This window comes from Molothrus aeneus, chromosome 1, assembly GCF_037042795.1.
Source record: "Molothrus aeneus isolate 106 chromosome 1, BPBGC_Maene_1.0, whole genome shotgun sequence".
NCBI lineage: Eukaryota > Metazoa > Chordata > Aves > Passeriformes > Icteridae > Molothrus > Molothrus aeneus.
In genome coordinates, this window is record NC_089646.1 from 32,682,251 (window position 1) to 32,696,127 (window position 13,877).

Genomic DNA, 13,877 nt, shown 5'->3' on the forward strand with positions numbered 1-13,877 from the left:
AATTTATAGATGTTTCACTGAGAATAATTTTAAGCACTTGTCAAATTTGAAAGGGCTTAAAAAATTTAAAGGGTCACATGTTTTATTGTTAACAGAGGGTGTTGAGAGAGACTGTGAACACCCTGTGAAGCATTAAGCTGTTGCCTTTGATGTGTAGGCAGCACCTTAGGTCTCACAGAGCTGTACTGTAAGTATGTGTGCATATGTTCAACCCGCTTTGATGTGTTCAGAGATCTTGGGCCAGCAGTATCCGTATGCTACATCACAACTCCAGGAGGTAAAACATGCCATCTGGATTCCTGGTCCTTTTACTTACCTTGTGTCATGGCATCTTCATGGTAGCAGAAAGCCTTCTTCTTCTTTTTTTTTTTTCCCTGCTATTCAAAATCATTTGGTAGTTTACCAAAAAATAATAATAATAAAAAAAATCTGTTTTGAGCAATCTTTAATGCATTTTATTTTGGCTATTAACAATCTCCCAAAGGGATGAGAGACAGGAATGGGTTTTCTATATTCAAAATGTATTCCAATACTCATGCTATGACAGTAAAAAGAGTGTTTGAGATACCTTTATTAGCTAAGAACACCATTTCTGGGTTACAAAAGTACCTTTTATATCTGTAAAAGGTTACAAAGTACCTTTCATATCCCAAGTCTACTGATAAGTCTACTGATCTAGATTTGGATCCAAGCAGATCTTGTGAGAGTCTTATTAGCACTGGGTGCTAATAAACTGAACACTGTCTGTATTGCAAAACTCTTGCTGTGATGAAATCCAGGGACAAAATCTGCTATTTTTTTAATGGGAAGTAGTTCATAAGACAGATGCCTCACAAAAAAGTGACTTGATTTCCTACTCTCAATAAGTTCTCCCTGGCAGTTCATGCATAAACACTGACATGAGCGACATATAGACTAACATTTGTACCCTTCACTGAAAGCTGCCTTAGTATGAAACCTGGTTCTTCTCTCTGAACCCAAGCTGTATTTCAGGGGACTGTTTTTAACAAAGATCTTGCACAGATGAGGCACATCAACCCATGACACAGGAGCTCTGCTCATTCTGTGTGAACCAGGCTTGCCAGAGCTCTTGCCCCCACCCCCACACCTCCCCCTTTATTGGCAGTGCTGGGATCTCTGGCACCAGCAAAATGTGCATATAGATAAGGTATCTCAGAGATCTTCTGTTTTGTGCAGCTCCTGTGGAGCAATGTGTTCCTCAGTAGGTTCAAACTCTGTCTGCAGAGCTTCTAATCCTGCTTTCAAGGTCCCCTTTCTCCCATCTGTTTCTTTTTTGATGTTTTGGTCAGGAAAAATTTTCTCTTCCCTGATTTTCCCTGACAACACAGGGTTTTTTTGTGTGATTTTATTGTCTTCCACTAGCTTACTTGAAGATATATTGAGTGCAGTGAGGACTTGCTCCCTTATCTTCCTGCCTTTGAGGGTGATCTTTGTGTTCAGATCTCAGTGGACAGAATGTGTATGTTGTGTTGCAGTGCTGCCTGCTCTGCTGAAATTTCTTATACATGTGGCATAGCCACAGGAGAAATGCCCAGACCATATGCCCTATCACCTTATTTGGATACTGAGAGTGTCCCTGTTGTTTCATCTCCTTCTGGGGGATGTTTTAGCCAAACATCGCCATGGTCCTTGTGGTCCTTGTGACATTCCTCTTCACCACCTTCTGCTGCATTGCTGGTGGCTTGCCCAGTTCAAAACTATGTGGAGATATCCCTGAATTGCTGTATCTTTTTTTTTCTTTTCTTTTTCCTTTTTTTTTTTTTTTAATTTTTTTCCTCCAGGGAAGTATCATTGTATGGTATGGAAAAAGCCTTTCCTCTTGGATCTCAATTTGGCAGTCTGAAGGCTCATAGCTTATGCTAGCAGGCAGAGCACAATTTAAATACCAATTTCCTAAAGCTTGGATAAGGAAAACGTACTATATATTTTTTTTCACATATTTGATCACTTTGTGGCCAGTCTGTTTGTATCAAGGGGAAGCAGTCAATTTACACAGAGAGTGCAGTGTCAGAAATAGCAGCCTGTGGTGGATTCACTAAAAACACATTGGAGGAGTTGTTCCAATATGGTTACATTGATTGTGGCATATGGAGAGGAATTGGGACTTGCAGGTTGCCAGTCTAAGAACCATCTTTGGTTAGGAATGTTTCCAAATTTGGCCTCCTGTAGTCTTGAATTACGAGCCAAACTTATTTTCTAATGGAACATACATTTTATTTTGTAAAGGAAGAGGAATTGGTGACCAGCCAAAAGTACCCCTCACCTACCCACCAGAAAAGTGGGGTCTAAACAGAGGCAGCAGGCAACGTGGGTGCAGGGCAGGTGCTGGGAGGGCTTGGGTGCTGTGCTGGGTGGCACCCAAGACTGTGGGTGCCCTTCTGAGGCACGGCACTGGTGGGTGTGTGCAGCTGTGCCCTGGCACTGCTGCTCCGGGGGTGTGTCTATCCCAAGGGGCACAGGGAGCGACTGCCTTCCCAGAGAGTCTGTGCACACCACGGTGTCCTGTGCTTGATATCGAGCGCCTCAAGATTTGAATCAAACTTTGCAATTTTTTTCATTGTTAATCAATAGCCATAGCTGGACAGTTATGGTTGAGCAATTGCATTGTGAAAGTTGTATGCTTGGCTAATTTCTTGGCTAATTTTTTGTTTTAAGGAAAAGAGAAGACAGTTCCAAAATGAATGGACTGTCTGGATGAAAGCCACCAGGAGTGAAGCCAGCAGAACTGAGCAGTGACTGCGGGAAAGGGAATTCCAGCTGTGGGCAATCACGACCACCAGCTCAAAACAGACCCCAGACTCAAATGGGCAGAACTGTGCCCGTGTACTAATTAGCATGACAAGCGAGAGGTACGACTAGCAAATAGGGGGCTGAATACTAATTAGTAGAAAAATTGCGCAATTTGTAGCCAATGAATGCCGATGCCTTTGTTAAAAACGTAATAAACAGTGTAAAGTTTTGTATGGCCTAGCCTTTTGTGGATTGCCACCTAGCTACCTGCTTTGCGCATGAAACAAAGCCGCACCTCGCCCCGCTGCGCGCCTGGTAAGGACAATACCGCGGCCGGGACAACACCCGGGGCGGGGCTGGCCGTGCCTGTGGGGCTGGCCGTGCCTGTGGGGCTGGCCGTGCTCTCTGGACTGGCCGTACCTGTGGGGCTGGCCGTGTCCTCGGGGCTGGCCGTGCCTGTGGGGCTGGCCGTGCCTGTGGGGCTGGCCGTGTCCTCGGGGCTGGCCGTGCCTGTGGGGCTGGCCGTGCCTGTGGGGCTGGCCGTGTCCTCGGGGCTGGCCGTGCCTGTGGGGCTGGCCGTGCCTGTGGGGCTGGCCGTGTCCTCGGGGCTGGCCGTGCCCTCGGGGCTGGCCGTGCCTGTGGGGCTGGCCGTGCTCTCTGGACTGGCCGTGCCTGTGGGGCTGGCCGTGCTCTCTGGACTGGCCGTGCCTGTGGGGCTGGCTTGTGCCTGTGGGGCTGGCCGTGCCCTCGGGGCTGGCCGTGCTCTCGGGCCCGCACACGCCTCCCGCATCCGCCCGTTCCTCAGCCGCCCGTGCGGAGCGTGCTGCGGCCAGCCGCCCGCCTGCGCCCGCCTCCCCTCCGCTGCCTCCGGGTGCCTCCCGCCTGTCCCCCGCCTTCCCCCGCCTGTCCCCTTCCGTCCCCCACCTCTCTCCTGCCTGTCCCCCGCCTTTCCTCCGCGTGTACCCCGCCTTTGCCCCGCCTGCCCCCGCTGCCTCCCGCCTGCCGCTCTCCGTGCGCGGGCCGGGCCCTGCCCGTTGCCAGCCCCGTGTCCCGGGCGGCCCGGCGGGCATGGAGCGGCTGCAGGTGGATGCGCAGGCCCTGCACGAATACGCGGAGTACCGGCGGTGAGCGCACAGGGGCGGCGCGCTGGGGTCGCTGGGGCGGGGGACGGGCGTTTCCAGCCGTGTCGCATCCCCTGCAGCCGGCCCGGCATTCCCCCCGGAGGCATGCCCGCCTCTGAATTGGCTGCTTCGGGGTGTGCGGCGGCTTCGTGGAGCCGCATGCACCGCCCGCCATTCGCTGTCGCGGCCGGAGGTGCCGTGGCTGGTGTGTCCCGGTGAGGACGTGCTGCAAGCCGTGGCTGTCAGCGGTGAAGTCACGCATCGTCCCTCGCATCCAGGGCGGCGTGAGATGTGCTGTGAGAGGCCATCTGGCCTACCAGTGGCATCCCTGCCCACGGCAGGGGCGCTGGAATTAGGTGGTCTTTAAAGTCCCGTCCAATTCAAACCATTATTTGATAATCTGCCAGCCGTGCTGCTCTTTCAGAGTACAAGGAATTCTGTGCATCGTGAGTTCCAAGTTTTGCATTGTATAAATCCCTTACACTGCTGCGTGTCTTTGCTAGTCTTGTCATGGCTTCTCTCGAAAGGCTGAACAAAAATAAACACAGTCGTTGTGCTGAGATGAGATCTTAATTTAGTTTAGGAAAACCTTGAGTAAAACACCGGAGGAAGGCACAGTGGTATTTCTTACATAAGATGTGCAGTGATTCAGTGGGTGTTGGCTGGGTTGACATGCGAATGATAGCGTTGTGTTGGCACATTATTCTGGTGCTGTACAGTGCTGGCAGTGCACAAATCCACAGAATATTTGACAAAGAATCACTCGTTTAGCATATTTTAGCATATCCAATAAATAATAACTGAAATATTTACAGACATTAATAAAATCACTTTTAGCATAGGTAAGTGCTGCAGTTAAGTCTCAATTATATTTTACATATTTTTTTGTCCTTAATTAATTCCATAAATGCAGAATTTGGATGCTGCTCAGGAGTTCCAGCTATTCAGTGACCTTGAATTTGACCATAGTGATAGCTTAATTGAGTGCTACAGCCCCCACTAACTTCAGCTACAGAAAACGGCATAGTCTTCTTGCAAATCAGAAGACAACTTGGATGTGATGTTTGTTGCTTTGATGGCAGTGGGGTTACCTGCTTGCAGTTGAATACTCAGACTAGACCAAGATTAATCTCCTGATACAAATTTGCAGTACAGTCAGGTGTAGATAGGTGAAGTGACTTGCCAGAGGTCAAGAAGTGTGAGGCAGAGCTGGCTGGTTACATGACCCTTGATTTTTTTTTCCCAAAAGAACCCCTGGTAGTTTGCTGTGTTAATTTTTTCCTTCTCTCTTAGAACTGGTTTTCAGTCCATCAGAGCAAATTTTTGAAAAGAGTATTATTCAAAAAATATTCTCTAAAAATCAGCTGTAGTTCTCTTAAATTATTAGAAGAGTAATATGAAATACAAGATTTGTTTTGCATTTACAGATAAAATTCTGTTATATACTTTAAAAAAATTGAGAAATCTACTTTTATTGTCTTCATTTTCTTATGGCTTTTTTTATGCCATGTATACAGACTTGTAGGTGATGATGATGGAGGAAAGCTCTTTACTCCTGAGCAATATGAAGAGTACAAAAGAAAAGTATTACCAGCTCGGCTGCAGAACAGGTTGTATGTGAGCTGGAGATCACCAACTGGCATGGACTGTAAGCTTGTGGGACCAGAGACACTGTGCTTTTGCACCCACCGGTGGGTAGCTTCCCTCCTTTCACACTTTAGTGTTTTCAAAAATCAGGGAAATGTGAAGTATTCCCAGACACATTAAAGTAACACATTGGCAAATTTATTTAGGGTTTAAGGGTTGAGAAAACTAGGTTTTAAATAGTAACAACTGTTTGTAAATGCAAATGTCAATATATTTTTGAGACCAAAATGGTTTTGTAGTCTCAAGAAATGCAGCTGCAAGGCATGAGTTAACGTAGATCTGATTGATTCTGGTAGTGCTCTCAAAGTGAAACATAAGGATATGTGATATTTATGTAATGAATAGATGTAAGACCACCTGCTAATATGCATTTAATTGAATTTTCACAATTAAGAGTAAATTACTCTTAAATTAAAAAAAAAGTAAATACTCACAATTAAGAGTAAAAAGCACAATTAAAGCTACTTCAAAACAAAACTTGTGAAGTGAATAGTAAGCTTTTCAGGTTGTTCTCTGATAAATACTAACAAAGCTATAAAAGTAATTACTTTTCCTTTTTTAGGTATAAACAACACAAAACAGACTACGAGGTGCTTCCCAAGGAGCCCCCCATCAGTGTGCCTTGCAGAGTGAAGGGCTGCCCGTGCCAGTCCTACCAGTTTGTGCCCCTGAACGGCACCCAGCCCGTGCGCTGCCGCTGCAAACACTTCGCTGACCAGCACAGCGCAGCGCCCGGCTTTCCCTGCAACTCCTGTAAGTCACCGCTGCGGCATTCCTCGCCAGGAGACTGAGCAGGAACAGCGCCTGAGGGACCTGTGCTCTGCCCAGGGTGTTGGGTGTGCGCTGCCCTTGTCTCTGTTAGGAAAATTAATCCAAACACCAGAGGTTTATGTTCAAAAAGGAGACAGAGGAGACAGAGGAGTCCTTTTTTGGCTTTATTCGAATAAAGGGAGAGGCCATGGGGCATTTCCCTGGGATCTCTCAGATTTTTGGAGGACGCAACCTCCTTTTAATCCTAATTTCCCGGCCGCATTTCCCTTCTCTCTTTCCCAATTGGCTGAGGTACTTGAGAGGTAAAGACTTCCTGGAACACCTGATACCGAAGATTTCCCTCTAATGTAAACCCCTCCCTTTTAATTTTTAATTCTTACGGAATTTAGAGGTTTTTCTTCCCCATTGTTTCTTTCACCTTTCAATGTCTAATTTCCTTTATCAGCAAACATAAAGTTTATTTGTAAAAGCAAATATCTTTTTCCATTCATCAATCAGTGGAATCCTTCCCATTGTTTCTTTATCTCCCAGTGCTAGTTTTATCTACCAGCAGATCCACAGCTTGTTTGTAAAGACAAATCCTCTATTCCTCTTATAACCAATGTGTGTTTTCATCCTCGAGAAAGGATGAAAAGTGCGAAGGAAGACATCCCCTTTTGTACAGGAGGGTTTAGAACAACATCCTTAGTTTTGCCAGGTCCTGTGAAGGAGTTTAAATCTCTGAATGCTTCTGGTCCTTATGGAGACAGGTGCCTGAAGTTAGACAGTATGAAAGCACCCTGTTTGCAGTTTGTCACTTCCAGCTGCATGCACGTGCCTTTTCTACCTGAACTTGGTAGTTTGGGAGAGAAAAGTGTTGGTCTCTATTCCTCTATTGCCTAGCTGACTAGAACATTCATATATTTTTATGTCTTTTCTCAAGTCAACAGGAAGTAGTATTCTGTTCCCAAATAATTCTATTGCCAGCACTCTAATGAAGTGGTTCATGGCCATAGAAATTGTGGGTCTAAAAATGCAAATGGAATGGAGTTTCAGCAAGATCTTAGAGAAGGGATGAAGAAGAAGCTTTTTGCTGCAGTTGTTTGAGGTTAATATTTTGAAACAACAGTAATTATTAACCACAGGAAATAAATAATGCATAAAGATCTTTTAGTTTGAAACCTCAAATTACGTAAGATGAAGATTTTTTTTTTTGCTGGAGTTGTGCACTGTTATTAAATTTCTTTCATGGAATGTCTCTATTTTGTACAGAAAAAAAGTGTAAACAGATTTTGCTGGTTGAGAATCCTATACCACAGAATAAACCATAAAATGTCTATATGACAGCCTTTCAAGAATTTGCACTAAGTAATGTGAAAATCTTAGATGTGCAGCTGGATAATTCAGACTGAATCCATAGAGCACAGTGTTTTCCATATTAATATATCTAATGCCCTATGCTTAGTGTTTCTCAAAAATACCAGACACTTCTGAGGGCTTCACAGATTTCACAGTGAAATGCCAAGAATTGCTTCTATTTTGGAATTTTTTTGTTTTAATGTAATGGTATTAGTCTTGTCCAGTGTTGATAAATCCAAGATGAAGGATAAGTTATAATTGAAAAATTTAACTGCTTGTTGCTCTGTATATGCTGCATATACTGTATTCTGTGTCTAAACATAGAGTTCTGTTACTGAGGAGTGCCCAAAATAATACTAAAAAACCTTTAACATTTTCAAGAATGTGATCAACATATTATGAAAGACTTAAAGAAATTTTTCATGGTGCTCCACAGAATGAACTGTGAGCTGGGACAAGGGTGATTTGTATAATGAAACATTTGCAACATCACTTCCTCATTTTCTTGGTCACATCATTGCTCCAGAGGGGCTTTGATGACAGTTTTAGATGTAGCTAGGGCAGACAGGTCACTTTACTCTGTTTCAGAATGTCACATAACATTTGTATAACTATTTCAATTCCATCCTGTGGCTGTGGAAGCTTAAAAAAACCCTGAAAGTCAGTCTAATGATACTCCTGTGTAGAACCCATTTTGTTGCTTCCACAGTCTCTATTTTCTCTATTCCACAGTCTCTGAGAAAATTTTGCTAATTTTAAAAGATATTTAAATTGTGATTTGTGTAATAAATTGTGATATAAAGTTTCTTCACCCTGCTACATTGATATGTGCTATACACCTTTGGAGGGAATGCTGTCAAAATGCTGGCAGATTGTCAGCTTTACCCAGTGTCAGAACTTTTCTTTTTATTTGTTGTAAGTGGATGGAGAGGCATGTTGCTAATGACAATGAACACAAGTTGCAACATAGGAAATGCAGTTAGATATCAGAAAAGAAATTTCTGATCCAGTATTGGTCCAGGCTGCTCAGAGAGTTGGAATCTCCATCCTCAGAGGTGCTTGAAACTTGGCTCAGGAAGATCCTGTGACTGGATAGCCCTCATGATCTAATCCCAGGAGTCATCCTTTCTCTTTTATACCGCCTTTTCATACAGCTGGATGCTTAAATCCCATCACCATCTCACTCATTTATTTGTTTCTCAGGTTCCAAGTGTTCAGGCTTTCATAGCTGCTTTACCTGTGCCTGTGGTCAGCCAGCATACGCTCACGAAACAGTTGTGGAAACCAAGGAGGAGCGCTTAGCCCAAGGAAAGCCCGTGGGGCAGGATGTTCCTTACGCTGCCATGGGAGGACTGACTGGTTTTAGCTCTCTAGCAGAAGGCTACATGAGGCTTGATGACAGTGGAATAGGTATGTGCAGCTGAAATTTTAATTCTCCACCTAAGTTTTGAAAAGTACTAAATCAAAATAGAGTTTCAAAGTCTGAAGGCAAGTTGGATGAATAGGAGTAGAACTGCAGAAAGACTGTTCCTTTCAGCTGTCCTCAAGGTTTTAAGGGATCACATTGTCCTACTCACTATAGTGAGTTGATAAAAAAACTCTTTTTCAACAATTCTGATGTTCAATCCAGTTGCTTCTTCTTGAAATGCAGCATATCCTTTAGAGAGAACCTGTAACTTCTAATTCTTCCTGTAACCTAGTACTTCCATGTTCTATTTATGTTAGTCCTTTAGCCTAATACTGCCCAGGTATTTTTTGGTTATATATTCACAACATTTTTGTTTCCAAACTCAAAGGTTAATAGCTGTTCAGCATGAAAAATAAGAGGTAGAATTGGTAGAACTTTTTAACAGACATGTTAGTCGGTCTTGATACTTCTGCTCTGTAATTTTGTGTTATTTAGTAATCCACATCTTTTGTCCTGAAATACTGTTTTATCTATTATTGCCACGTACCCATTATTTATTTTTTAAATTCTGAACTGGATTCCCGGATTTTTCTGAAGTTTAGAAACTAAAACATTACTGTAGTGATTGAAGAAACAAAGCTTTTCAATGCCTTTGAAGCCATCCTTGTAATGCTTTTGTTAACTCCAGTTTATGGGGTCTGCACTGATAGTTGTAGATATGAATCTGTAACCTTGTTCTGACCCCAGCATGTGTATTAGGACTGTATCTCCTGGAGTTAATTATTGTTTCCATTCACCTTATTTTCTGACAGGTGCTCCCTCTGCTGAACTTTTAGAAGCCCCCATTACTAGCACGGATCATCCATTTCTAAAAGCATTTCAGGGACCTTCGAGTTCTGCTCAATCCATGCCACAAATAGCAGGTGATGTACAAATAGGATAATACTGTTATATAAAAAGAACTTAATATATAATTAATTGATTTTATTAATTAATTGAAGGATGCTCAGGGCATTAAAATGAATATTGAAGCTTTGTTGTGTGATAAGTTAGTATAATATCAATGTACTATTCAAATGCTTAGAATAATTTAACACTTGTTATTTTTGCTTGTGATGTATGTTTTACCTGAAATTATTTTTTTCTTAGTGCTTGTTATCTTTCCCATCAATGGTGTCATGTATTCATTGGATCAGTTTTTAAAATTCTTAATTTCTCTTAGAAACTCATCATATCTGAATGTGTTGTACATATTCAGCACAATCCTGTGAAACTGCCTTGTGCCAGAAAGCTTTTTTTATGTGGGATTATGGATCACTTACACTTATTTTATGTCCCTTATTTAGTACAAAAATGTACCAATTAATATAACAGTTGAACTCCTTTAAAACAATTTATAGTAGGTGCAAGCCTAGACTAAAAAAGTTTCTCTTTGGTCTCAAATGCTGTGTTTTGTACTTGCCTATAAAGGCGAGTTCCCATTTTAAATTGGTTTTGCCGAATGTAAAACATAACTAACGGAACAGCAAGTATCATTAATAAAAAAAGGGTTTTGTTTTCTGTTTATGTTTTGTTTTTCAGGTAGTTCAAGTGCCACAGGGCAAGTTTCTCACGGAAAACAATCAGAAGCTGATGACATGGCTTACTTTGAAAAACGCTATCAAGAACGGGCAAGTTATTACATTTATTGCTTAATTTAAATACACTTTCACAAGAGGATATCTAAACTCCATAAATGTAGGATTTAGGTGGCATAAAAACGCGTTATATAATTCCTTCTCAATTCTGAACATAAATTTTAAAATACAGTTATGAGCTACTACAGGATTTCAGAGGTCAGTCATGTGTAGGATGGCATTTACCTTAACCAGGCAGATTTTAATTGAGGGTAACTCTCTATTACAGAAAACCAAAACATTTTACTATGTGACAGAAAGAAACAACAACGCAGAGTCACAGAAACTCCTTTTGACATTTAGGACTAGGTGTTTGCTACCTCACTTATAGAAGCTCATATATATGTTTTTTTTAATGACTGTCTGTGTAAGTTTGGCTAAATTTGGTCTGTCTTTCTTAGATGATCTGTATCACTCACTTAGAGGTGCCTCCTCCACCACACTATTTTTAGTTTAAATGCCCTGTGGTGTAGGTTATTCACATTAGCCCTGTTGCTCCACCATCTCAGCTGAAGTATGTCTCGACTGTTTATGAATTCTTTTGTAAAGCAATGTTGCATAATTAACTTGTAAAATCGAAACTGTTTTGCTATTTTGCTTGCTGGCTTGCAACAAGGTTTTGTTAGAGAGAAAGCTGTTCTAGCCTTGTGAAATCCAAAATAGTTTTCATTGCTTTGGAAATCATCAGAAAATATGGACAGATGTTGCAAATATTACATTGGTTCATAGAAAACATCGAATTCAAATTTCTTTGTTTCTTTTTTCCCCCGACATTTTATTTTCTTTGCAAAAACTAGTAGAAATTTTTGATAAAAACCTCAAGCCTCCAAAGGGGGAAAGGTGATTTAAAATGCATTTTTGTGTAGACCAACAACATTTGCTTAGCAGTAAGTTAATTTGTAGACATCCCAATGAGGTCTTGTTTCCTTTTGGTATTATTTTATGATGGGAAAAAACATGTTAATTCTTTCTTTCTAGCAGTGTATGTGTTAGATGGGATGCAAAAGTCTCCATATCCCTTTTATATAATTGCTCTAAATATGATTTCATTCACTAGTGTAGCAGTATTTGAGAAAAATCGTAGCTTCTAAAACCAACAGATGTATTTGTTTGGATAAACAGTCTTACTACGAAATGACAGAGTGAAATGTGTATGTGTTGATGAATTTTACAATGCTGCAAGATCCTGTTGTGTAGAAAAAATCTTACAGGAGGAAGTCATGGCCTTGTGGGTCAGCAGGGAGGCTCTGAGATGAAGGTTCAGCGCCATTCCCGTGTGGTGTTATGTGTGCTGGTTCATCTAACTGTGTCTGTTAGACATCTGCAATAAAACTGCTCCACCTTTCATTGACATGGAGATAAACCCTGGACGTTCCTGAGACACACTGGCCTTGAGGGATACCCAAATACCTGAGCTGCCATTACCAGAGATAAGGCAGCCTGCTTTCAGTAGGGGAGGAGCTGCAGCACCATGGAAGTGCTCCTTTGTCTACTGGTGCAACGTGAGCAGTGCTGGGTTGGGATAATAATGTTGTGTACCTTTCTCCACTGCATGTAGCACCCTGGTAAATTTGTGACTGGATGTAGGAATTTAATGCTGCATTGTTAGCCGATTTGCAAACCAGTGTTTGAACCACTGCTTGTGTCTTTTTTTGTTACAGCTGAAAATGGAGAAGGCTGCTAAACGGAAAGAGAGGAATCCAGTGCCATCAAAGAAGGAATGAGATTAATAAATAAATATTTATTATTTGGTACATTGGTCATTATTGCATTGATTATTTTTCTCTGTGCCTACCTGCATATCTGTATTTATTAATTTATTTATTCTGTTGCTTTGTTCCTTTGCTGAAATTAATTTTTAATTATCTCATTGTAATAAAATTGGTTCTTTAATCAATGTGTTTCTAATCTCCAGAACTGTTACAAAGATATTTCTTTGAAAATGGAGAAGCATATTTAGAGAGTTGTAGGTCAGAGGGTTTAAGCTCTGAGAGAATAACCTTGTATTTAAGTATTAGGTTGTAGGAGGGCAAAGAAAATATATATCTTAGACTTTTATGATACATTTTCTTTATTTGTGGAGTACTTTAAACTCATCTTGGTTATGGATTTTATGTGGTGAGATTTGTTCTGTTAATATTGACATTTTAATATTTTCTTTAAATCTTTTTCCCCTTTCTGTTGATTTCATCTCCTTGACATAAAATTGAAACATACCCTTCTTCTCTCACACTTCTGTAGGCTCCGTTCTTGCCATCATATAAATATTTTTTTTAAATATGATATTCTATAGACTTGCAAACCAACTTCCATGCTTATGAGCTACTTGAAGGGATCTTGCTTGTATACTTTATCCCAGATTTCTCTGTTGGTACTATTCCCCCAATTCTATTTGTCTGTTGCTGTCCATAACAATTATTACACTAAAATCCTGAAAACTTTAAGTAGCAATGGTATGTTATTTATTGCATGTAAAGCAATAATTGCATGCTGTTTGGTACAAACTTATTTATCCAAGAGATTCATCATGTCTAATCCAGCACAGACTGAATCACCTCAGGGAGATGTGCTTTTGTTTCCTTTGTCCATATTCACAGCTATGGCAACTTATGTTGTATTAAAGGTAGTACACAGGAAAATACAAAATTTAGTGAATGTGTGGTGGTTTAATTCAGCAAAGCAGCACAGCAAGAACTTGGTACAGAGTAACTGGCAGAGAGTGCAGCTTAGGAGGCAAAAGCAGAGCCTGAGTTAACAGATTGTGCTTTGAGAACAGAGAGGTGTAAGTCAGTTTGTTCTTAAAAATACCTGGAGGTGTCTCTTGGACTGGAGAGGAGACCTTACAGGTGTGTGTACTGAGACTTTACAGCAAGAACAAAGCCTGCAAAGCTTTTTTTCCCATTGGAGAGAATGCCTCCATGTGCCTGATGGGCAAAGGAAAAGAGGTGAGTTTGAAGGCATTTACTGCAGGGCAACTTGGGTTTTGTTCAGATATCACCTGTGGTGTGAAGGTTCAGTTTTAAGAGTGCTTTTTTACCTTTAACTCTGACCTATACTGCCATTACTACAGATGCCAATCAGGGAGACTAATCTGTTATTTTAATTTAAATGTGTAATGCATCAAAGTCTCTAATTAATGTTTTAAAAACACCTTTGCTGTTAAAT

General features: G+C 41.4%; 1 protein-coding gene across 1 annotated transcript; it reads left to right on the forward strand.

The window, feature by feature from the left end:
- Nucleotides 1-3,734: 3,734 nt before the first annotated feature.
- Nucleotides 3,735-12,609, forward strand: FAM221A (family with sequence similarity 221 member A). Its single transcript, XM_066566971.1, has 7 exons — nucleotides 3,735-3,875; nucleotides 5,390-5,563; nucleotides 6,082-6,272; nucleotides 8,832-9,038; nucleotides 9,849-9,959; nucleotides 10,618-10,706; nucleotides 12,374-12,609. The coding sequence occupies exons 1-7, from the start codon at nucleotides 3,820-3,822 to the stop codon at nucleotides 12,434-12,436; spliced, it is 891 nt and encodes a 296-aa protein (XP_066423068.1). The 5' UTR covers nucleotides 3,735-3,819; the 3' UTR covers nucleotides 12,437-12,609.
- The last annotated feature ends 1,268 nt before the right edge of the window (nucleotides 12,610-13,877 follow it).